This window comes from Quercus suber, unplaced genomic scaffold (genome assembly GCF_002906115.3).
Source record: "Quercus suber isolate HL8 unplaced genomic scaffold, Cork oak 2.0 scaffold_6, whole genome shotgun sequence".
NCBI classification, from domain to species: Eukaryota; Viridiplantae; Streptophyta; class Magnoliopsida; order Fagales; family Fagaceae; genus Quercus; species Quercus suber.
The window spans coordinates 1,005,131-1,030,395 of record NW_027069472.1 but is presented as its reverse complement, the minus strand read 5'-3'; the positions used below and the strand labels follow the sequence as shown (position 1 = coordinate 1,030,395).

Genomic DNA, 25,265 nt, shown 5'->3' with positions numbered 1-25,265 from the left:
AAGCTTCTCTCCATTCCTTCTCTCTCTCTTTCTCTATGAGTTTTGGTATCCCTCTCGCCCTCTTTGCATTTGAAAATTGAAATATTTTGAAATATATTGAAATTTTAAATTTTAAATTTTAATTAAAAGATATTGCATTGTATAAATGTCTTGGCATGTCTATCAGTTATTCACTCTCTTCACCCATCCAAGTAAGTATTTGGAATAGGCAGCTCAAATTGTCATTGTTAATATATTTTAATATATAGCCACATTAATTTATTTAGTAGAAGTTGTAGTTATTGGCTACAACCAACTTTGTAGCGAAATTTTCTCCTTCTATATACATGGTAGACATGCATGATGAAATCCAGTAATAATATCACTTATTTTCGTGGTAGATATTTGGCACTTTGAAACAGTGTCCCTCTCACGATCTCTAGTCACTGACGTTTGTGAACAGAGCCTTGTAGAATTTTCTTTCGGCGTATGCACTGTCCATGCAATGACCATCAAGAATTCCTGTCCTAGTTCTTGACTTGCCATCATATATAGTTCCAGAGATATATTCTACGAGCTAATTTGCTAGCTAATTCGTTCCATTCTGGACTGGTACAAACTGAAATGGGTTTCTAGAAAAATTTTGCTACTTACAGTTTTCTTCACATCATACCTTCTTTAGTTTTCTTCTCTTCCACTCTGTCTCTCTCTTTCTTTCTTTCGGCATTTCTTCTAGTCTGGGCTCATAAAGAAAATGTTCACAAAGAAACCCAAGAATAATGACTTCTTCACAGTTTCACACCTTCCCACTTTTTATTTAACCAAAGTTATAAAATGGTTTGTCTGCCACTTTTTTATTTATTTTTATCTATTTTTAATTTCATGAAAATCGTTTACTATTCTTTTCTTTTAGATTTTTGACTGCTCCTATTTAGTTTTAATATTTTATAGGGCAGTGAAATGGGCTAGGCATTAGCTTAAAATAGTTTGAACATGCATAAAAAGGAGTAAAAAATTGAAATATAATTAAATATATTAATTTATACAATACAAGTTTTATAAATATATATATATATATATATATATAATTGCAAAATTGCAATTACTCTGAAATGGTATATCGGTAGTGGTTGGTATCGAAATATTTCATACTTCTAATCAAACTCAAAAGATTTCTTGTATGATATTTACTCCCTTGGTTTATAGTCCACCAATATATAACATCTAATCAATACAATAGAATGCATAACACAGAATGAAAGACTAGTTATTTTAAATAATAAACTAAGTATGCTAAATCAAACACATTTATTTAAATAATAATAATTATCATGGCTTTACACGGAATAAGAGACAGCATACCATTGTCAATTAATACTTGATTTTGACTCGATCATTTAGTAAAAGTACGTTTCTAATTACCACAACTACCACCTGGCCCTCCGAAAAAGAAATTATAACCCCAATATGGAGTATGGACTCCCAGAATAGTGAAGATCATCAGTAGCATAACATGGATCCACGAATGTTTCTAATTCTGTATTTGCTGGGATTTGTGGTTCTAATTCTTTTTTCAAGTATTTCATGTCTCTGAAGCAGGCCGCATGATTGTAGACATCATCTGGTTTATGACCACTACCCATCGAGGGGTTGACTCCAGTCGTTCCAGGATTGGTAACTGCTCCCCATCCCACATTTGAAGCTCCATCAATATCAACTAAATCTTTTGTCCAATACCCCACAAATTTTAATTGATTGCTAAGCATAACCCACCAATGCCCAGATAATTCTTCCTGTGCAGTAAAAAAATTGAAGGGGTATAAGATATAGAATCACTCTCTTGGGGATCAAATAATATGTAGAATTCAACCAAACTCTACTCATGAAATTCAGTTGTATTTATTACCAATTTTTTATGAGGTAAAATGAAATACATTGATGTCGATGAAAGAAATGAATTCAATTATAGTCTATTTTCAATGTCATTCTTGTTGAGTTATAATGGATCAATTTTTTTTATACAGTTTTAATATATTTATGGTATCTGCTTCTTTGATAATAGTTTTTTATCATCAGACCAATGCACCAATCAGTTTTTTAATGTAAATAGAGATTGAATCTCATATCTCTTATTCAACTATTAGAGATTTTATCAGCTGAGCTAATTGGAACCCACTATAATATATCAAATTGAATAAATACAGAACTACTACATGATGTTATACTCAAATAATGCATTAAAAATATTAATTTGATAATTTTTCAAAATCTTCGTTGTTGCCTTACCTGAAAGATCATGATTGGTATTTCATCAAGTGGATATTGATTTACATTATAGTTATTTCCTGTTGTAAGAAAAGATCCTGGGTGATACTTGGTGTCAATTTGTACAAACCCTGGGCAATACGTGTTGCAGCATCCATCCCTGGAATCTTTAATTTGAGCCTAGAAAGGAAAATGAAAAAGAATAAAGGATGAATACATAGCTTTTTTTTTAATAACAGGAACAATAGAGGAAGGTTGTACAAACACGAAATTTTGTCTCAAAGCTAACTTACAGTCCAATATACAAATAGATGATGGTTGGAATCATTGTTGAAATAGTATTTGTGATAAATAGTATTTGTGACCCAAACGTTAGTCGCGCTAGCTTGACCTTTTGTCACACTTATGTTGTACATGGAAAAGTACCCTGAAACACCATGATATGTTTGTGTATATTTTGTATTAACATTGACAAACTGAGTCACACGAATATATAATACCAGTTAATACAAATGGTTTTACAAACATTCTGTGGCATAAATTCTACAAATACACGGATGATGTTTATTTACATGGTTTGTGGGTGGTGCCGTAGCGTCAACGTTGCTGTGGGTTTTGCGGAAATCATTTGAAAATTTTCTTGCCATTAGTAAATCATCCTTTGTAGTTCTTTTTATAGGAACTGTTCCATGAGGGCATGATTTCCTTCTTGACGCTTTTGGTAAAGGTTTTGCCTTAGCAAATAATTTCTTTATCTCCTTAGGATATGATAATGGTTTCCTCTGCTCTGCATATGTTTTTTGTAGCCAAAAAAGCGAAAGCTCTCAAGAATATAGATACCATAGAATAATATATAGCAGAAATGAATGACCTTTGTATTGTAGATTTGAAAGGATATATGAAAGGAAAATCAACGTACCTGAATGACATGATTCTTGAGCAAAGGATGATCAAGTGGGGGTTGCTTATCGATATCTATGCAGTTAATTATTTGCCCATTCTCTAGCTTTTAAAGAGAGAGAGAGAGAGTGAGACAAAGAGAAATATACGAGTGTCAAATGCTTGTTGATTATACATGAATATATACATATATATCTATATATATATATATATTAAAAGCTAAAGTTTAGAGAAAATCCAACTAGATTATATAATTGAAGTCCAATTTTACGTCATATGTCCTAAATTATTTATTTTTAGAGAATTTAATTTCTTAATTTTAGAGTCAAATGTGCGATTATTTTATAAATATCCATCCAAGTAAGTTAGTGAGTACAAAAACTAAAGAGTCTAAAATTAATGAATTGTAAAATATATATATATATATATATATATGTATAAACAATATAAAAAATTAAGAATTAATAAAAAAAAATTTTAAAATGTGGACAATTTACATTTTCTACCAAATAATATTCTTACAAGATTTTTTAAAGAGTTAAAAAAAAAATATAAGAATTACCATATATCAATAGTATTTAAATTATATATATAGGAATTATATTATGCATTTTAATGTGTATCTTTTAAGTATATCTATACATATGCATGAAGTTACGTACAAGCTAGTATATATAATATATTCCAATACCCCACAAATTTTAATTGATTGCTAAGCATAACCCACCAATGCCCAGATAATTCTTCCTGTGCAGTAAAAAAATTGAAGGGGTATAAGATATAGAATCACTCTCTTGGGGATCAAATAATATGTAGAATTCAACCAAACTCTACTCATGAAATTCAGTTGTATTTATTACCAATTTTTTATGAGGTAAAATGAAATACATTGATGTCGATGAAAGAAATGAATTCAATTATAGTCTATTTTCAATGTCATTCTTGTTGAGTTATAATGGATCAATTTTTTTTATACAGTTTTAATATATTTATGGTATCTGCTTCTTTGATAATAGTTTTTTATCATCAGACCAATGCACCAATCAGTTTTTTAATGTAAATAGAGATTGAATCTCATATCTCTTATTCAACTATTAGAGATTTTATCAGCTGAGCTAATTGGAACCCACTATAATATATCAAATTGAATAAATACAGAACTACTACATGATGTTATACTCAAATAATGCATTAAAAATATTAATTTGATAATTTTTCAAAATCTTCGTTGTTGCCTTACCTGAAAGATCATGATTGGTATTTCATCAAGTGGATATTGATTTACATTATAGTTATTTCCTGTTGTAAGAAAAGATCCTGGGTGATACTTGGTGTCAATTTGTACAAACCCTGGGCAATACGTGTTGCAGCATCCATCCCTGGAATCTTTAATTTGAGCCTAGAAAGGAAAATGAAAAAGAATAAAGGATGAATACATAGCTTTTTTTTAATAACAGGAACAATAGATGAAGGTTGTACAAACACGAAATTTTGTCTCAAAGCTAACTTACAGTCCAATATACAAATAGATGATGGTTGGAATCATTGTTGAAAGATGGGGAGACCTGCAGGGAGCAAAATATATAAGTGGAAGGAGTGACTATGTTATAAATTCGTATGGTTTAAGAAGAGGATGATGATTTAAATGCATTACCATATAAACAACTTCGTGATAAATAGTATTTGTGACCCAAACGTTAGTCGCGCTAGCTTGATCTTTTGTCACACTTATGTTGTACATGGAAAAGTACCCTGAAACACCATGATATGTTTGTGTATATTTTGTATTAACATTGACAACCTGAGTCACACGAATATATAATACCAGTTAATACAAATGGTTTTACAAACATTCTGTGGCATAAATTCTACAAATACACGGATGATGTTTATTTACATGGTTTGTGGGTGGTGCCGTAGCGTCAACGTTGCTGTGGGTTTTGCGGAAATCATTTGAAAATTTTCTTGCCATTAGTAAATCATCCTTTGTAGTTCTTTTTATAGGAACTGTTCCATGAGGGCATGATTTCCTTCTTGACGCTTTTGGTAAAGGTTTTGCCTTAGCAAATAATTTCTTTATCTCCTTAGGATATGATAATGGTTTCCTCTGCTCTGCATATGTTTTTTGTAGCCAAAAAAGCGAAAGCTCTCAAGAATATAGATACCATAGAATAATATATAGCAGAAATGAATGACCTTTGTATTGTAGATTTGAAAGGATATATGAAAGGAAAATCAACGTACCTGAATGACATGATTCTTGAGCAAAGGATGATCAAGTGGGGGTTGCTTATCGATATCTATGCAGTTAATTATTTGCCCATTCTCTAGCTTTTAAAGAGAGAGAGAGAGAGTGAGACAAAGAGAAATATACGAGTGTCAAATGCTTGTTGATTATACATGAATATATACATATATATCTATATATATATATATATTAAAAGCTAAAGTTTAGAGAAAATCCAACTAGATTATATAATTGAAGTCTAATTTTACGTCATATGTCCTAAATTATTTATTTTTAGAGAGTTTTATTTCTTAATTTTAGAGTCAAATGTGCGATTATTTTATAAATATCCATCCAAGTAAGTTAGTGAGTACAAAAACTAAAGAGTCTAAAATTAATGAATTGTAAAATATATATATATATATAAACAATATAAAAAATTAAGAATTAATAAAAAAAATTTAAAAATGTGGACAATTTACATTTTCTACCAAATAATATTTGTGGGGCCAGTGGGCCTGATAGCCTCGGCCCATCGGATAGTAGGCCCAAGGACAGCGCCGAGGAGGACTGACCAGCCAAGGCTAAGTCAGACAAAACCTCTGTTGTGACCCACGCCGAGGACCTGTTCGTCCTCGGCATTCTAAGGATAACTTTCGGGAGGGGACAAGCTCAAAGCAAGCTGTCACATTCGCACTTAATGCATTCACCTAACCCCTCTGGCCGCATTAATGGGGATATAACCCCTTGGCAGGGCAACGTTGATCAGAGTGAACCACTTGAGTACTGATAAGGCCTCTGATGGGACGGACGACCAGAAGAAAGACAAATGGATGATCAACAGATGGAATAAGGAGATAGGCAGATGGAAACTANTGCGATTTTCGATCGATCGAGTCTATTCTTCGATCGATCGAGCCAGGCCGAAAGTCCCAAGTACTTCTGCAGCCACTCGATTCCAACTTTACAATATTAAACCAACTTTGAGCAATTCTAAACAAGACTAAATACACTGTTTTAATCATAGTTTGCCAACATTACAAATTAGAGTTCTAAATACAAAAACTCCTAAGACCTTAGAACCTAACAAAATTGATAAATATTTTGATGAAGGATAGAATTTACTTCTAAACCAATTCAGAAGAAAAATCCTCAAATTCACTACATATTGATTCAAATGATACCATCCACATGTATTTTTGGTTACATAACCTAATTAATTAGTCAATTGGGTTGTTTGAATAATTTAATAAGTCTTGTGATTTAATACATGTACAGATAGACATGGCAAAATGGACGGGTCAGGTCGGGTCAATTGGGTTACAGGTTAAATGGATCACGGGTCAAAAACGGGTCATTTTAAGCGGGTTTAAATTGGGTTTGGGTCAATTGGGTTGCGAATCGAGTCGGGTCGGGTCGGGTCGAGTCGAGTCGAGTCGAGTCAAGTCGAGTTAGGTTGACCAGTATTTTTCACATGATTTTTTTTTTTTTAATAAAGAAAACAACATGTATTTGCCATTTAGAAAGTTTATGCAACAAATTACTTGATGTAAAATGCATTATTTTGAATTTACCACTTATATCAAGAATGAAGTTAAACTTATTAATACTTATTCAATAATTTTAAAATTATACAAATCCTAACATTGCTATCTAAAACAAAATAACACAAAGATAAGTAAAACAAATACACAAGTTTTATTTCTATACAATATCAACATTCCAAAATATAAAACAAAATTACAAATGACTTATTGGATAACTCATTTGATAAAGAATAAAAACATATAAGAAATTTATAATCTTGAAAATTAATTTTATAATCTATTATCAATTGTGATTGGCACTCTATTTCAATTGAGATATACATTAAAGTTTGATTGCTTATTTATATCAAGAATGAAGTTAAACTTATTAATACTTATTCAATAATTTTAAAATTATACAAATCCTAACATTGCTATCTAAAACAAAATAACACAAAGATAAGTAAAACAAATACACAAGTTTTATTTCTATACAATATCAACATTCCAAAATATAAAACAAAATTACAAATGACTTATTGGATAACTCATTTGATAAAGAATAAAAACATATAAGAAATTTATAATCTTGAAAATTAATTTTATAATCTATTATCAATTGTGATTGGCACTCTATTTCAATTGAGATATACATTAAAGTTTGATTGCTTATTTATTTATACACGATCTCTTTTATGAATATCATATCATTGTTAAGCAACACACATTCTAGGAAATATCATAATTTATTTTGAAAAGCCGTTTATTTTGGACATAAATTGTTAAAAAATGGGTCTAAACATTCATAATTTATGCTAATTTGATACTTTGGCTTCACTATTTTCACACTTGTGAATGTTTCTCACACATGTCTATAATTTTAAATCTATATTTTTAACTCTACTATAACCAGATTATCTTAGCATATACTTTACTATTTGACATCTAAAAATCTTTACTCATTACAGAATACTCAACTATTTATCTTTCCATTAATTTGCATGCAGTTTTATAAATATATCAAATATTTCCTTAGAACTCACAATAAACAATTAGACCATTATTGTCTTAATTTTATTGTTTTCATTTTTTTACCAAAAAAAAAGTTTTTAAAAAAATGGTTTGGGTAGGGTCGTGGGTCGGGTTGGGTTGACTCGCACAAAACACGGGTCGGGTCATAGGTCAACTCGTTTTTGCTTCGGGTAAAAAAAAATTGGGTTCGTGTCGAATCAGGTCGGGTCAGAATTTTCTAAGCCGTTTTGCCATGTCAATGTATAAAGTTCAATGGATCACCATTTAATAAGTTAGAAAAAATTCCCCTAAATCAATATGGAGGAAAAATGTCATTTGATTAAACCATGATCTAAAGAAGGTAAAACCAAACCCATTTCACACCATTTTAACACAACCCCTTTTCACCTAACTCAAAAACCAAAATTACAAACATCGACTCAACCCCTAGTGTGTATGACTATATCTCCAATCCGTTTTAATCCATTATCTATTTCTAACTTGTATACGATTAGGTCATACTTGAATTTGTATGAGACAACCCATTTCTCAAGTATACATGAGGGCATAATAATGCAATTTCTCAAGTATATGAGAAAGTAGAGTTGTAAATGAATTAAGTTGTTTATCAATAACTCAAGTTTGGCTCAAGAACAAATTAGTTATTATTTGTGTATTCAGCAAACAAGTCAAACTCAAGCTCAGGTCTATGCCCAACTATTAAGCAATCTAAACTTCAATAACATGTTTGCGAACAAGAACTCAAGTATAAGGCATGATTTTAAGTATATACAATACCATATTTTTATATATATATATACACGTATGAAACTATATTTATATAGACTTGAAATTAGATTTTAATAAGTTCATAAGATATCAATATAAATAATATAAATATTCTATTCTGTAATAAAAATCATATACAATGTTAAGTTATATTAACCAATATAGGGTTGATGAATCTAATTTTTTATATATTTACATATGAAAACTTGTCTTTCTAATTATCATAAATTAACAAAATATAATTTCAACAAAAAATTTAGTTCCTAACTATTAGAATAGATTTAAGAAGGAGCAAACAATTTTGATAGTGATATTTACTATATATGACAAAAGAATATGGTTGGATTTATAATTTCATATTACATATAATATAACTTTAAGTAATGTTACAGACTTCAATATTTTTTTTTATTAGATGCGATTTTTGACAAATCTACTATTGAATTGGATTGTGAACCAAAAAACCACTAATCTGTAAGATAGTTAAGCCGGGTCAATGGGTTGAAATTTCTTTTTTTAATTGAGAATTGGGGCGATGAGCTTTAACACCCATTTTGTTAAGCTTATTATACAGATGGTAGTGCATTAGGAAATCTAGGGAAAGCAAAACTTAGTGTCTTTCTCTTGATGACTCTATGCATGAAAATAAGAATGAAAAATACTGTGGATTCCAGTTAGCTCAACTGGTAAAGTTTCTGATGGTTGTATAATGAGGGACGAACTATTTATAGACACTTACTCCATATTTGAAAAGGAGCAATAGAGAATGAACATATACCGTTCAATAAGTTGTAAATAAGTGTAGTATATTGTTAGCTAACTAAAACAAATTATAACAATTCACATTAAAGACATTAATTTTTGACATGGAATACCTAATGTATTCTAGCATTATTAGCTATTATAACAATTCACACAAAAAACTGGAGTGTCTATTACACACACTCCCCAAAAACAAGGGAAATCGTGACCTCAACTCATGATTTCCTCTCTTTTTTTCTTTTTTTTCTTTTTTTCAATTGTTTACTACTATGTTTGCATTATGTGATGTGCACTAGACATTTCCCTATCAAGAAAAGAGGGAGGTCTTCGTTCCCTTGTAGCTTGTTCAAAAGCATAGCTAATCTCAATCAACTTCGGTTCTGAACCCCTCAAGCCCCCAAAACTGATCCCAAACGGTATTCCATTGCTTTGATAACCGGCTGGAACAGTTATTGCTGGGTAACCACCAATTGCTAGTACCGTGCTAGCACCTGAGCCTATTGTCACCATTGCATCCAAGTTATTGTCCTTCATCAGTTTCTCAAACCCATATTTTGACAAGTTTGCCATCATCTCAATTGCCTCTATCTCTTGCTCTCCAATTCCACTTGTATTCTCTGATGCAAGGAACTCGTCCTGACCATATTCTTCCAGGTTTTCCTGCAATGAACGAAACTAAATAAGTTGTCTGCATATCAAACACAAAAAGATCAGCCTAATATTTTGTAAAAAAATCGTAAGTTATAGTGCAAAGCCACATAAAGTGTCTGCAGAACCTCACAAAAACAACTACAATTAAACCATAGTCCTAAAAATTTGCGGCCAACAATGAATTCTCAATAGACTAATTGAATCCTCAAAATATAGGGCGTTTGCAGAACCTCCTAAGCAAAGACATATACAATGGTTGCAAGACAAGGATCTTCTCGCCCATAAAAATTGTGGTTCACTTGCCAATGGAGTTATTATATTTTTGAATCATCAAAACAGCTAACAAACATTGCTATCAGTGAAAGTTGTTTCACTTTGATCATATAATTGCTTATAGTGTGCAATCATGCTGTATGTCCTTTCAAAAATCATATACTTAACTATAACAGGGTTATTCAAGTTGAATGCGATTATGTCTGCCAATGACCTCACTGTAGAGTAGCTCAGCTCTTTTAGGTAATCGTTTATTGAAATCTTGAACTCAGCCAGCAGAGCAATTAATTCACCGCTTTGGGAGGGATCCATTATTACATCAAGATTTGCTATTTCCAGATTGTCCACTATAGTTGCACCTTTTTGCCTTGACATAAACAAAAGAAAACAAAAAGTTACTACTGTAGAAGTGCTTGATTAAATGTTACATACTGCGTTAGTGAAGCCAATAATAGCCTAGGTTGGAGAGTTAGGCAAACATGCTGAAGGGACTAACTTGTTTGTGCTAAAATGTGCATATGCATTACTTTCCTACTGCCCTTGCAGAAATTTACCTTAACACATTTAGATGATGCTCAAAGGCTGGAATTGCAGAGGTTCCATTATATGAGTCCAAAAATGGTTCTCTTACAACACCCAATATCTTTCCTTTGAGCCCATCTTCATTCAGAAATTGTCTGTAGCCACCTGGAGGTATGAACACAGATGCTGCCTTTGTTGCTTCATAATCTCTTGGATCAAAACCCACAATCGCATCAAGCACATACACTGCATCTGTTACAGTTCTGCATATGGGCCTGTAATTGGACATAATCAAAATTCATTAGTTAAACTCCAGCCTAAAGTAGTATCCATTCTGTGTCACATACATAAGTTCACTTCTGCCTGATAAATTCCTATTTATCCTAACATCTGAAGCTCAAAATAAATGATGAATCTAATCACTTAATCATTATTCTAGCACTATGTAGTATTCAAATATAGACGGGAGGATCAAAGGAGTAGTTTCTCACTCCTTTTTTTTTAATTTTTTTTTTCCAATTCCCTGCAGAAGAAAATTTAAAGCACAATCTAATGGTATGTGATTAGTAAAACAACTAGTAACAGACTAGCTTACCCAACGGTGTCCTGACGAGGCGAGATTGGGATGACACCGGCACGGCTGGTGAGACCAACAGTGGGTTTAATCCCTACAACCGAGTTGTGATCAGCTGGACAGATGATGGAGCCATCTGTTTCAGTCCCCAGTGACACTGATACCATGTTTGCTGCAACTGAGATTGCAGGTCCACTGCTTGAACCACATGGATCCGCAGATTCCACATAAGGATTCTACATGTTCCCCCCCAAAAATTTCATGATTGAAGACCTCTTTTATACATACATACATACATATACATATATATATATATATATATATCTATGAGTAGTTTTATCACCAAAGAATAGAAGTAGAGCAAACAAGCAGCCAAGCTGCAGTCAACAAAAACTCATTACAAGTTACCAAAGAATTATGAATATCTTTGTTGTAATAAATTTGCATTATTCCTGAGTCGACATCATATCAGGTTCAACTCACTAGAGCATTGGACCCAAACCATACTAGGCCTAACTGTAAGGTGGAGATGTTGTGAGTTAATTAATTAAATGACAAAATTTAACTACAAAATTAGTTGCAACTTAAAGCTACCATCTTAATATCTTTTTATAGGAGGTAAATTTTGACAAATCTACCATTGGATTACATCTTCTTCTTATATCCTCAATGCTTGCAAAATTTGTAAAAATAAAAGATTAATAATTATGTCATCAATAAATTGTTTAAATTACAAAAAAAAATTTACAATTTTTTGTAGATTAAAATTATGCATAAAATATAAGCTTATAAATTATATAGTAAATATATACGATTGACACAAAATTTAACATGTGTATTAATAGCGTAAATAATATATAATTCAACAGTTAAATTTTTAGATTATTTTATTAAGAAAAGTAATGTTTATTTTATTAAGTAAGGTGGTAATCTTATGCTACTGCCAATTTTATATATGAAACTTTAATAAAAATTATTATATTATAAAAAATAATGTCCTATCTAACATCACTCAACTAATTATTAATTCTCTTATAAAAAAAAAAAAAGTAAGTAATTTTCAAGAAAAAAAAAAAAGGTTTTTATTAACTAACAAAGGCTTGTCCACCTCTGGCACACCAACCATCAGGTATCTCCGAAGACCGAACGCCATACCACTCGGAAAGACTAGCCTTCCCTAAGATGACAGCTCCGGCTTTTCTCAACCGTTGGACCACGCCGGAATCTCTAACCACCGTTGATCCCAGCAGCGCGTACGACCCACACGTCGTGTTCAGCTTGTCCTTAGTCCCTATACTGTCTTTCAACAGTATGGGGATCCCATGCAACTCTCCCAAAGATCGACGGCCCTGATCCTTCGCCGCCTGCCTCTCGCGGTCAGCCTCGTCCGCTTGATTAAGCGCGTCTGGATTCACTTCCAGTACGCTGCGGAGCAGGGGATTCAAGGCTTCGATCTGGTCTAGGTACATGTTGACGAGTTGTCTTGAAGTAGTTGGCTTCCGGAGAAGGCGAGGTGGATGTCGTCGATGGTGGCTTCGGTGATTGTGAATTGTGAGCCGTTGATTGGATTGACGAAGATGGTAGAGAAAAGTAACTGCAGTAAAAGCAAGGTCAACGGTGAGGAGGAGGAGAGGAGAGACATAGTTGGACTGTTGGTCTGCATTTTTAGTTAGTTTCAAGTTTCAAACCATCAGTCAGCAAAACCCGTCGGAGAACCGTGGAAGTGCTACACAACATCTATATCCATAATCCATCTATACATACTTTTTAATGTATAGTCTGCCCTTGACTGACTTGATTTATTGTTTAATAGTTAATACTTTAATTCCTTTTAGTTTTGTGAGCCCTATGTCTCACTATTTTTAATTTTTTCCCTCTTTTAATTTTAATTTTAATTTTATCACTGCTCTGGGTATAAACTAAAAAATAATTATTAATTTATTATTATTATTATTAGGTAAAAATGTAAAACTGATCTCTAACTTTCACATTTTTCATTTCGGTCTTGTAAGTTTTAATTTTATTATTTCAGTTCTCTAAATTTCAATTTTTATCAATGCAGGACTTCATTATAACTTGGCTAGTAGCTATCGTTAGAACTCTTGAAACGACGCAGCTTTGATTTTTTTTTTTTTAATTAAAAAATAAAAACGTTAAGGTTGGACTTTAGGACTAAAGGATTTTATTTCTAAATAACAATAAATATTAAAAATTTTAGTTAGTTGTCACAATGTCAAAGAATGTTGAAAAGTAGCATCTCGAGTGTCTAAAACTCGAGTTCTAAAATAAAACTCGAGTTTTTAAGTCTCGATTTGTAAGTGAATGGGTAAAATGAGGGGAAAAAATCCACATAAAAATCGAGTTTTAAAGACTCGAGTTCTATAAAACGCCACTATAGGGCTCCCTGATTACACTTAGGAAAAATTTTGCAGAAAAACGCCGCTATAGGACATTAAAACGTCACTATAGGGATTAAAAACGCCACTATAGGGCTCCCTGAACAGACTTAAAATTTTTTTTGCAGGAAAACGCTACTATAGTTCTTTAAAACGTCATTATAGGACTTAAAAACGCCACTATAGGAACTCGAGTTTCTAAAACTCGAGATCTTTATCGCATTTTCAGTTCCAAAACGCTCGCAAAGCGAGTCTTTGGGACTCGAGTTTTAATATGGATCTCGAATTTCTAAAACTCAAGATGCTATTTTTCTTAAAACTTTAAACCGTTGCCTAACTTACTACATACTTGCCTAATTCATTGTCAGTCTGCCCATTTCCCCTAGGACTAAATCTTGTAACTCACAGTTGAAACCTTCAGAGACTCGGTTCTTAAGCTGAGTCAAGAGCTTGATAAACTCATCCTTGTTGTTGAATTTTGGTTGCTTGCATAGTACACATGTCAAGGTCTCGATGCTCACGCGGTCGATCCAGGCTTGGATTTTGGACTCATTGGAAGCTGCAACTCGGGAGATGAAGTGAGTCGAGACTCAGCGTGTTAAGAACGATTGGACGCTGTGGTGGCGGCATGAATTCTTCAGGGTCTCGATGAGGGCTTTGAGGTTGGAAAGGTGTTGAAAGAGGGTAGAGAATTTGGGTCTTTAGAGAGAAGTGTGTGTGTCGGACTCGGTTTCAAGCTCCAGGAAAGCATTACTGGCAGAAGACGAGTTGAGCTCGTCCAAGCTCGGACTCGGGTGGGCTTGTAACTCATGTGAGGCTTGTTTTAGAGCTTCTAACACATTGAAAACTCGTGGGCTGGTTTAATTTCTTGGGTTTTGCTTGTTTGGGATGTTGGTGTTTCTTCAGATCTTTGTTTTAATTTCAAGGGAAGGGGACGACGTCCTTAATTTTTTTTTTTTTGTAATAGATTTTTCTTATTTTTTTTAATTCTGAATTAAAAAAAAATGCAAAACAGCTTTGTTTCAAGAGTTTTAAAGGACTGAAATGACAAAAATGACAAAACTGAAAGTTAAAGGACTGAAATGAAAAATGTGAAAGTTAGAGGACTAGTTTTACATTTTTGCCATATTATTATTATTATTATTGAGTGATATTTGGGATTTGGGCTTAATGAGTTTGACATATTAGTTGAAAAATGAATTATAGTTATAAAATCTTTAGAAATTTATATAGGTTTTGATGAACAACCAACAATATAAAAAAAATTAAATAAATAACTATAACCCAAAACAGCATATCAAAATAGACTGATTCTAGACTTGTATTGAAATATTCCGTTCTAATTAACAAACCGAAACGGGTTCCAAAACAATATTTAAAACATTACCTTTAATTTTTTTTAAAATATTATTTATAGGAATGTGTGTACATATATTTTGTAAACTTAAAATATCCATAAGACCCCTCACAATAAGGTTGTTAAAATGATTAAATAATCATTTTAGCAACTAAAACACCAAAAACATACACTACAACAAAGAAGGAAAAGCTAAATTTTTTGAGTGATTGCTACAACGGGCTACTATCTCTAGCAGCTCATTGTAACTGGATGATATAACAAAAACTATTTTTTTTTATTCGGTTCTCTCTCTCTCGCTTTGTGTATTGGCCGACCATCTGCTCCTCCCTTCTCTTCTTTTTCCTTTTTTTTTCTTCAATCTTTTGCCTTTTTCTTTGGCCGAACCACCCTACAACTAAAGCTTTCTTATCTTTGTCTTCCTTTGATTTTCTCTCTTTGAGATTAACTTTGGTTGTGGTTGATTTTGAGTGTGGGTCTTGTGGATTGGTGGTTCTAGTGGTGGGGGTGGTGGTTGATTTTGAGTGTGGATCTTATGGATTAGTGGTTCTAGTGGTGGTTGATTTTGAGAGTGGATCTTGAGAATTGGTGGTTCTAGTGCTAGTGGTGGTTGATTTTGGATGTGGGTCTTGTGGTTTGGTGGTTGTAGTGGCGGTGGCGGTTGATTTTGGGTGTGTGTTTGGTGGCTATGGTGGTGGTGGTGGTTGATCCGGCTCTGGGTTATGGTTGTTACGATGGTTGATGGGTGTGGTTTGTTAGTTGTGATAGTTGGCTATTGTTTATTGTATTGATATGTTATTTTATTGTGATGATATGTTATTTAATTTTGTTGTTTATATTATTTTAATGTGTCGTATGTTAAAATATAAGTTTTGATGTTTGGTTTATGTTAAAATAAATAAAGTAATTTTTTGAGCAATTAAAAACTAATATTTTTTGGCATCTTTACTGTGAATGTATATTTTTTTTAAGAACTATTAAGGAATTCACACTTATATAAAATACAATAAAGTAGTCATGAGACTTACCTAGATCTATTCATGCAATTCTCTTGATATTTAGTGAATAACAATAATTTTCTATAGGATTGGTTTCTCTTTCTTCACCCTTTTTTGCTATATGCACTCACATCAGTCAGATTCAGTCTATGATGGGAAAAACTAAATACCTTAATGGGTAGAGAGAAGACCAATTTCCTAATTTACTTTAATCTCCACTTTACCATCAGAGTTGGAGTCACGTTAGAAAACCACTTCTCTAATTTACCAATCAGATAAGACAATAATGGATATGTCTTTATATCCTATTAAACCTCTAACTTATTACATGTGCTTATCACATTGGACACCAAATTAATTTAGTCTTACATATTAAATGTAAGGGCACGATTTTGATTCCTAAGCCCAAAGGGTTAAAGGATTTAGGCCCAAAGAGTCTAATACAATGAATTTGTAGAAAATAGGTTAAAAAATTAGGCTCTAATGAGTTAGACAACAATTATAGTTAGCCCAGATGACAAGAAAGCAAAATAAACTAGTTCTATCCAAAGAAAATCATCCTCGGCACAATCCGAGGAAATTAGTTCTTGTATATACCTCTTTTAAATTTGGTTACAAGTCCAGTTCTTGTTCCTACAGTGTTTTTCTCTTAATTCTCCAATCTCCTCTCCTCACGGTATTTTTTCTCTTTTATACTATCTTCCTTCTTTCATCTCTATCCTCCACGTGTAGACCAGGTTTCTGATGTTGATTTCTGTCCCATCAGCACTTTTCTGAAGTCTTTAGAGTAGCTATAAGGTTAAAAATTACTGTTCAGGTATCACTTCCACATTAATTCGGTCAGTGAAGTTATAGAGCATTCAATGCGGTGGTAGCAGCTTTCTCTTAGATATTTCACAATTTCTCTTTGTCCTGTGCCTTTATGACGTATATCCTTATTAGTAGAATTTCCCAAAACGTTGCCCTGAATGGCAAACCATACCTTCGGACCTCTGCTTTGCTTAGCCGAGGAGGCATTCCTCTTCAGACCACCTTCTCGAACTCTTATGACCAAACCCCACCTCTTCATTCACTAATGCGAACTTCTATGATAGCGTTTACCCATCCTCAGACTACTAGATGTCCTTGGATTGCGCCCCTGGCCCAACATATATATAGATATATACTACTAGACTTACCATACCTACATTAAACATAAATATAACTTTTTCCTTTAGTTTTAAGAATACTATATTTGAATTTAGACAAGTGCAAAGTGTGTCATCTTCTCTTTTTTATTTTATTTATTTATTTATTTATTTTTGGAACTAGACAAGTATCTATCATGCGTGGGTCAAACTAATAAAATTATCCAAAGTTAGGCGCTAGAAATTTCATTAAAAATAATGAAAAATTATTATGTATATAACATTTTTATAACAAATTTTAGGTGACAGGTACTAGTGGAAATCTAGGACGACAATTTATATTATTTTTTTACCCACGTGACCACTAACCACTTGCTATTTAGAATTTATTACAAGCATGGACGTAACATTTCTCAAAAATTATTGTAAATAGGAAGTTACATTTTTTTTATATAAATTTGGGGCAGGGGGTAATTGATTGTGACAAGGCTAAAAATTATTAGATCATGTTCTTGTTTGAATTAACTTTTATTCTGTGGTATGATAGTGAAAGCCTTGATAACAGTTGGTGTGGGTCTCAGTCCCACTTTTATTTTTGCTAACAAACACTTGGAAAATCACATTTTTCCAGTTACAATATCAACAACCAACATGTAATTCACCACATTCTCAAAAAAAAAAAAAAACCCACAATGCATCAAGCACATACCACTGCATCTGTTACAGTTCTGCATATGGCCTGTAATGCTGCACATAATCAAAATTCATTACTTAAACCTCTGCCTAAAAGGCAACAATCCTGTCAAATACATAAGTTCACTTCTCCTTGATAAATTCTTACTTATCCTAAAATCTTAGGCTACTAGGACATGATCAAGTTAATCGCTTAACCACCTATTCTATCACAATATCTAGTGCTAGTTTTTTACCTATTTTTTATTTATTATTATATATATATATATCAATGTGCAACAGATTAACTTACCCAATTGTGTCCTGACGGGGAGAGATTGGGATGACACCAGAACGGCTGGTGAGACCAACAGTGGGTTTAATCCCTACAACCGAGTTGTGATCAGCTGGACATATGATGGAGCCATCGGTTTCAGTCCCCAGTGACACTGATACCATGTTTGCTGCCACTGAGATTGCGGACCCACTGCTTGATCCACATGTACCCCCAGATTTCAGATAAGGATTCTGCATGTTCCCCCAAAATATTTCATGATTGAAGACCTCTTTTGTATGTGTGTGTGTCTATATATATATTGGATGAATATGAAATTTTATTCACTAAAAAGCAGAAGTAGAGCACAAGCAGCCAAGCTGCAGACAACAAAAACTCAATGCAACATCCCAAACCAGCAGCAAAACTGCAAATAATAGACGTTCCNAACATGTAATTCACCAAGTTTAGAGGCTAAATATATTTCAATAAAAACACACTTATTTTTTGGCATGGTATATTTATTGTAATATGGCCTTATTTACAACCCAATTATCAAAATATAGCATTCAGGAAGTTGTTCACTCCGTACCATTATTCAAGAAAAGTGGGAGGCCGTCGTTCCCTTGTAGCGTGTTCAAATGCATAAGAAATCTCAATCAGCTTCGGTTCTGAACCCTTAAGCCCCCAAAACTAATCCCAAACGGCATTCCATTGCTTTCATACCCGGCTGGAACAGTTATTGCTGGGTAACCACCAATTGCTAGTATTTGGAAGCATTTGAGCCTATTGTCAACATTGCATCCAAGTTATTGTCCTTCATCAGTTTCTCAAACCCATATTTGACAAGTTTGCCATCATTCTCTATTGCCTCTATCTCTTGCTCTCCAATCCCACTTGTATTCTCCGATGCAATTAAATCATCCCGACCATATCTTTCAGTTCCTGCAATGACGAAACTAAATAAATTGCCTGCATATATCAAACACAAAAAAGCTGTGAATTGAATTGAGGTGCATAATTTATTCATTCTTTGGAATTAAAAATCAGCATAAAATATTTGTTAAAAATTCAAAGGTATATAATGCAAAACCACATATAAGGTGTTTCCAGAACCTCACAACAACTACTGAATCTTAGCCCAAAATTTTGGTCGATTATGAATTTTGATAGACTAATTGAATCCTCAAAATATAGGGTGTTTGCGAATCATTAAAAACAGCTAACCAATATTGCTATCTGTGGAAGTTGTTGAACGGTTAGACCCCTTAAACAACCAGAATGCGTAGACTGATACCATGTTTGCTGCCACTGAGATTGCGGACCCACTGCTTGATCCACATGTACCCCCAGATTTCAGATAAGGATTCTGCATGTTCCAATATTTCATGATTGAAGACCTCTTTTGTATGTGTGTGTGTCTATATATATATTGGATGAATATGAAATTTTATTCACTAAAAAGCAGAAGTAGAGCACAAGCAGCCAAGCTGCAGACAACAAAAACTCAATGCAACATCCCAAACCAGCAGCAAAACTGCAAATAATAGACGTTCCCCTAGGTACACTCAAACACAATAAAAGGATATTCCAAATAATGTTTTTCAAAACATGAATTCAATATAAAAAATGTGTGTAACAATTCTTATCATTACAAATAATTTACATTATCTGTTATCTAAAAAGTACGGATACTCCAAAATCTCTGTCGTGTTCATGTTGGACATGGACACAGCGCCTTAGGGACACTGCTACAGGCTTGTCCTTGGAGTTAATTAGTTAATTGTTATGTGCATTGTGTCTTAACTCTTCAAAAAGTTATTGTTTTATGTCCATGTCTGTTCATGTCCGCACTTATCATTAGAATGCCCTGTTTTGAATGGAATTCCAAATGTTTTTACACAGACAACTTATATTTCACGACATATTGCACAATATTGCTCAAACAATTTCAACTTCATTCCTAATGCGGTCTGTGTTCATGCCATCATCGAAAATATTAAAATTAGTATCAATTTTACTACAAAATGTTTACAAACTTAATAACAAATTTAATAAATGTCTAAGTTACGACTCAATTTTATTACCACGATCTCTTTCTAGTCCTTGCAAAAGTGGAAGCATTGTGCACTAAGTAGGACATTTTATTACATTTATGTGATGAATAACACTTCAATTGTAACAAGTGTGTAGCAAAATTTGCAATATCTTAAGATCACTCTTATTTATTGATTTATTTATCTTCTTAAACTCCAGACTGAGTTTGACTGGTTGGACCTATAGATGTATATATCTGTTTGAAACTCAAGACACATTTGGCCTAGCTCGATGTGAAGTTGGAGTTGCTATCTTTTAATTAATTAACTGTAATGTTACGATCACAACTACTAGCTAAAGACATAATTAAGAATTACGATCAATTCAACAATTATAAATTTGCTGTTTAAAAAAAAAAAAAAAAGGAAAAAAATTGTGTCCATAACATTATAGTTTAATTAAATAACTGTAAAAACTGAAAACTAATAAACTTTATAAAGTAAAAAATCTATATAGTAATATCTAACATAAGACTAACCACTGCTTGTCCACCTCTAGCACACCAACCATCGGGAATCTCCAACGACCGAAGCCCATACCATTCATTAAGACTAGCCTTCCCCAATATCACTGCCCCGGCTCTTCTCAACCGTTGAACCACGCCGGCATCTCTAGCCACCGTTGATCCCAGCAGCGCGTACGACCCACACGTGGTGTTCATCTTATCCTTAGTCCCTATACTGTCTTTCAACAGTATGGGAATCCCATGCAACTCTCCCAACGATCGACATTTCCGATCTTTCTCCGCCGCCTCCTCCCGCTCGCGGTCAGCCTCCTCCGCTTGATTCCGAGCGTCTGGATTCACTTCCAGTACGCTGCGAAGCTGGGGATTCAATGCTGCAATCTGGTCCAAGTACAAGTCAACTAGTTGCCTTGAAGTGAGTTGGTTTTCGTTGAAGGCACGGTGGATGTCATCGATGGTGGCCTCGGTGATTGTGAATTGTGAGCCGTTGATTGCGTTGATGAAGATAGAGAAGAATAAAAGTAACACCGAGGTCCGCATTTTCGAGAAGTGTAGTCTTGTGTAGAAGTGCAACTACATGTGCAGACTGCGTACTTACTACATTAGACTTGTCCATAACCTTTTCTTTTGGTCCTATTTTAATTTAGACAAGTTGTGTTATTTTTTTTTTTTTTTTTTTTTTTAATGAGTTGGACAAGTACTCATCATGTATTTTTTTTTTTTTTTTTTTTTTCTTGCTTACAGTAGTATAAAAAGACTTTTTCAACTGTAATGTACTGTTTATAGTTACTGTGTAGTTACTGTTTAATAAACAGTAATCGCACTTGTTGACTTTTGTTAATGAACAGTACGCACGGTTCACAAATCCACAATTTTCAATATTCAGTAACTTTTTCATTAAAAATGGGTCCTACGATACTATTCACACATTCAAAAATTATTTTACTACAGTGTTTTCAGTTTTCAGTTTTCAGTTTCCAACTGCATCCAAATGGGCCTAAATGTGCATACTGCGTACTTACTACGTTAGACTTATCCATAACCTTTTCTTTTGGTCCTATTTTAATTTAGAAAAGTTGTGTTTTATTTATTTATTTATTTATTATTTTTTTAATGAGTTGGACAAGTACTCATCATGTATTGGTCAAAGTAATAAAATTATGCAAGAATATTAAGTTGAGTACTGAAAAAGTTCGGTCAAAGTAAATTATGCAAAATTATGAAGTTAGGTACTGAAATTTTTGGGGTTTTTTGGGTGCCTACGATAGTGCTAACAAATTATTGGATCATGATAACGAAAGTTCTGATACCAATTTATTGCGATTCGAGATTACTAAAAGCTCATTCATATAAATAATAAAATATAAAATAAAATACTATTAGAATTGCGTTCATGAAAGGAAAAATAAATATTGAAGCATGTTTGAGTCTGGATATACTTCTGCTAGAAGATTATTTATTTATTTATTTATTTATTTATTTATTTTTTTGGGTTGAAATTTGATAAGAAAGATTTGTATTTTTAAATAATGTTGCATGTTTCAGTTTAAATCGATTCGTCGTAAAAACTATAGGCTTAGATAGTGCTTAACAAACACATAATTACCAAGCATGAACGAATGAATTATTTCAAAAAGCTAAATGATCTTAATGGTCCAAATCGAATTTTTTTGAAGTGTTCCGATACTGTGCTTTTAAACAAATGAAGAGAGAAGAAGAAAGTGCTACTACATGTATTTATTCATACATACATATATAGACAAGTATAATGACTAGGTCAAAGGAATAAAATTATCCAAAAAGTCTAAGAGGTTCTGAAAAGTTCACTAAAAATTACACATGCTCCCTTTTGTGGTTATAATATTGTGGAACCAATCGCCCAAGTGAATTTTTTATTTTTTTATATTTTTTTTTGTAATAAAAAACTCCATATATGGTTGAGAGTAGAGAAATTTGAATCCTAAATTTCTTTCTTGGAAAAATTAGGAGGTATCATTTAGTTATGCTACAAAGCTCTTAATTGGACCCAAGTGACTTGAATGGTAAAAAAAGCATAAACTTTTCAGATATTTTCTTTTTCTTTTTTCCTTGTAACAATGCTAAAAATGCAATGAGAGAGAAAGAGGGAGAGAGAGAGAGAGAGAGAGGGAGAGAGAGAGAGAGAGGTTGGTTGTGGCAAGTTACAACAGGTCGATTGGGTTCGATGGGGGTGGGGGGGTGGGGTGGGCTATGATTATTCAATTCACATATTAGAATCACTATCCACTCTCTTCTTTCTTTTTTGAGAAACACAAAGAATGAATAAAATATGCATATACCCAATTATAGTAACTACGTAAATTTACACGACTACTATAGTTAAAATGGAAATAGACTATAAATGCATAACTTTACATGAACTGATGTAAGTGATTTTTAAGGTTAATTGGCCAAATTTTTTTATTTAAGCCATTTTTCATGGAATGATGCAAGCGCTCTTATAATCTCACAATGGAAAGTGTAAAATCACATACCCAATAGTGTCCTGCCTAGGAGAGACTGGGATGACCCCTGCTCGGCTGGTGAGCCCAACGGTTGGCTTGATGCCTACTATTGAGTTAAAACTGGCAGGACATAGGATTGAGCCATCAGTCTCGGTCCCAAGTGCCACTGCTACCAAATTTGCTGCAGCTGATATTGCTGCCCACTACTTGACCCACAAGGAGTTACTGATAAAACGTAAGGGTTCTGCATGCAATAGCAAAACATTAGGTCTTGGTCACATTAAGAATATAGTTTTTTTTTTAGTAAAAGTATATATATATATATATATGTAGTTTGTTAGTGTTTCCTGTTAGCTCACTTAGTCAATTTTTTTTTTCCTGGCCAAATTCCAGCTAATATTTAAGTTTACTTGAGTTTCAGAATCTTTACATCGATATTTTTCTACTCTGATTTTTCTCCCTTTTTTTAAGGATATTTTTTATAGATGTTTGTTGAAAATTAGAAGCTAAAATTGAGAATTTGAGAACCATTACATTTTTGGTTTGGGATTTCTATTGTCTGTTACAGTTGTAAATGAAATGATATATATGTTTTATAAATAATTCATGTTTGGCTCAGGAAATATTTACTTTATATTCATTTATTTCGCAAACAAGCAATTTGATGTAGGACACAATTTACTATTTAATTATTGTAATTTATTATTTTTGGTATTTTTATGTAAAAAACGTTATTTTAGGTTTAGGTGATTTATTTCCTTGTTTTTAGGTGCATTTAATGCTTTTTAGGTCAAATTTGGTTCCTGTTATGGTTAGGTATCAATTAGGAGTTATTTTAGATTATATTTTCTTGTATGTCAAGTTTTAAGGAGCCCTTAAATAGGCCTCTAAGTTTGTAAACGTTTTTCATAGTTTATTATCAATAAAAATTCAGACTTGTGTCTATTGTATTCTCTGGTGGATTCAGACCTATCACCTTGTGGATTCAAGGAACCCCTCGTGGATTCGAGGTTTACTACCAGGAACTAACAGTTTAGTTTCTGTTTCATCAAGAGAGCATCGTGTGTGCTCTTTTTTAGGCTTCTGCGACATCAGTTGGTATCAGAGCCTTGACTTACCCTGGTCTGATTGCTAACCGACGAGACGGTAACCACCACCACAACAACGACGAATAACTTAGCGAGTATTACGTGACGTACAACAAGCACTCACAAATATCTATGCTAGGATGGCGCCGTTGAAGAATGGAAACAATAGGGATAACTGCAGCGGAGACATAACTCACGGGCAACCTATTGGTAAGCAAATTTCATATAGACCTTATAAGAGAATTGCAAGTTTTAATGGTTATTTTTTAAAAGAAGATTTTCTTGATTGGTTACTTGATCTAGAGGATTTATTTGACTATGAGAATATTTGTTATGAGAGAAAAGTTGGACTTGCTTTGTATAAACTTAGTAAGTATGCCTTACGTTGGTGGGAACAAGTACAATCTGATAGAATTCGACAAGGTAAAGATAAAATTCGATCATGGCCAAGGATGAAAAAGATGCTTGCTATCAAATTTTATCCTTTGGATTGTGAAGAAATCTTGTCGTATACAATACAAGATTATTATTGGCCAAGAAGTTCATACTTGAATTATTTTGAAGAGCCAAATATTCCACCGTTAAAGGAAGAATTATATGTTAAAGAAAATATTGTTCTTGAAGAATATGGAGAAGTCAAAGAAGAAAATATAGATATTTCTGAGGAAATTAATGAAGGCTTGTTATAGAAGAAGAACCTAAAATCAAAATTGTGGAGGAGATTAATGAAGACCCCATTATAGAGAAAGATCTTGAGGTTGAGATAGTAGAGACCATTAAAGAAGAAATTATAGAGGAAGTTGTCAACATCTCGATGAAATCAAGTTAGAT

The 25,265-nt window shown here is 33.0% G+C and overlaps 2 protein-coding genes and 1 pseudogene across 2 annotated transcripts; all 3 read right to left on the bottom strand.

Annotated features, from left to right (window-relative positions):
- Positions 1-1,433: 1,433 nt before the first annotated feature.
- On the bottom strand, positions 1,434-2,660 carry LOC112018081 (uncharacterized). The gene is made up of 3 exons (XM_065773715.1): positions 2,538-2,660; positions 2,266-2,424; positions 1,434-1,772 (listed from the first exon to the last, which is right to left on the bottom strand). Exons 1-3 carry the CDS (start codon positions 2,658-2,660, stop codon positions 1,434-1,436), a joined length of 621 nt encoding a protein of 206 aa, XP_065629787.1.
- A 6,824-nt stretch (positions 2,661-9,484) lies between these two features.
- Positions 9,485-21,474, bottom strand: LOC112018080 (probable amidase At4g34880). The gene is made up of 5 exons (XM_065773070.1): positions 20,879-21,474; positions 18,343-18,557; positions 10,938-11,180; positions 10,552-10,750; positions 9,485-10,119 (listed from the first exon to the last, which is right to left on the bottom strand). The coding sequence occupies exons 1-5, from the start codon at positions 21,401-21,403 to the stop codon at positions 9,727-9,729; spliced, it is 1,575 nt and encodes a 524-aa protein (XP_065629142.1). The 5' UTR covers positions 21,404-21,474; the 3' UTR covers positions 9,485-9,726.
- LOC112026202 (probable amidase At4g34880) lies at positions 12,370-13,272 on the bottom strand (annotated as a pseudogene).
- Positions 21,475-25,265: the final 3,791 nt, after the last annotated feature.

Excerpts from the sequence above, each read along its gene's own strand:
- LOC112018080 (XM_065773070.1), bottom strand. The coding sequence starts at position 21,403 with ATGCGGACCTCGGTGTTACTTTTATTCTTCTCTATCTTCATCAACGCA. Across the intron at positions 11,181-18,342 it reads CCCCGTCAGGACACAATTGG|GCCCATATGCAGAACTGTAA; the intron begins GTAAGTTAATCT and ends GTCCAATTACAG. Across the intron at positions 10,120-10,551 it reads ACTTGAATAACCCTGTTATA|GAAAACCTGGAAGAATATGG; the intron begins GTTAAGTATATG and ends CGTTCATTGCAG.
- LOC112018081 (XM_065773715.1), bottom strand. The coding sequence starts at position 2,660 with ATGTACAACATAAGTGTGACAAAAGGTCAAGCTAGCGCGACTAACGTT. Across the intron at positions 2,425-2,537 it reads ATCTATTTGTATATTGGACT|GCTCAAATTAAAGATTCCAG; the intron begins GTAAGTTAGCTT and ends TTTCCTTTCTAG. Across the intron at positions 1,773-2,265 it reads TACCAATCATGATCTTTCAG|GAAGAATTATCTGGGCATTG; the intron begins GTAAGGCAACAA and ends TTTACTGCACAG.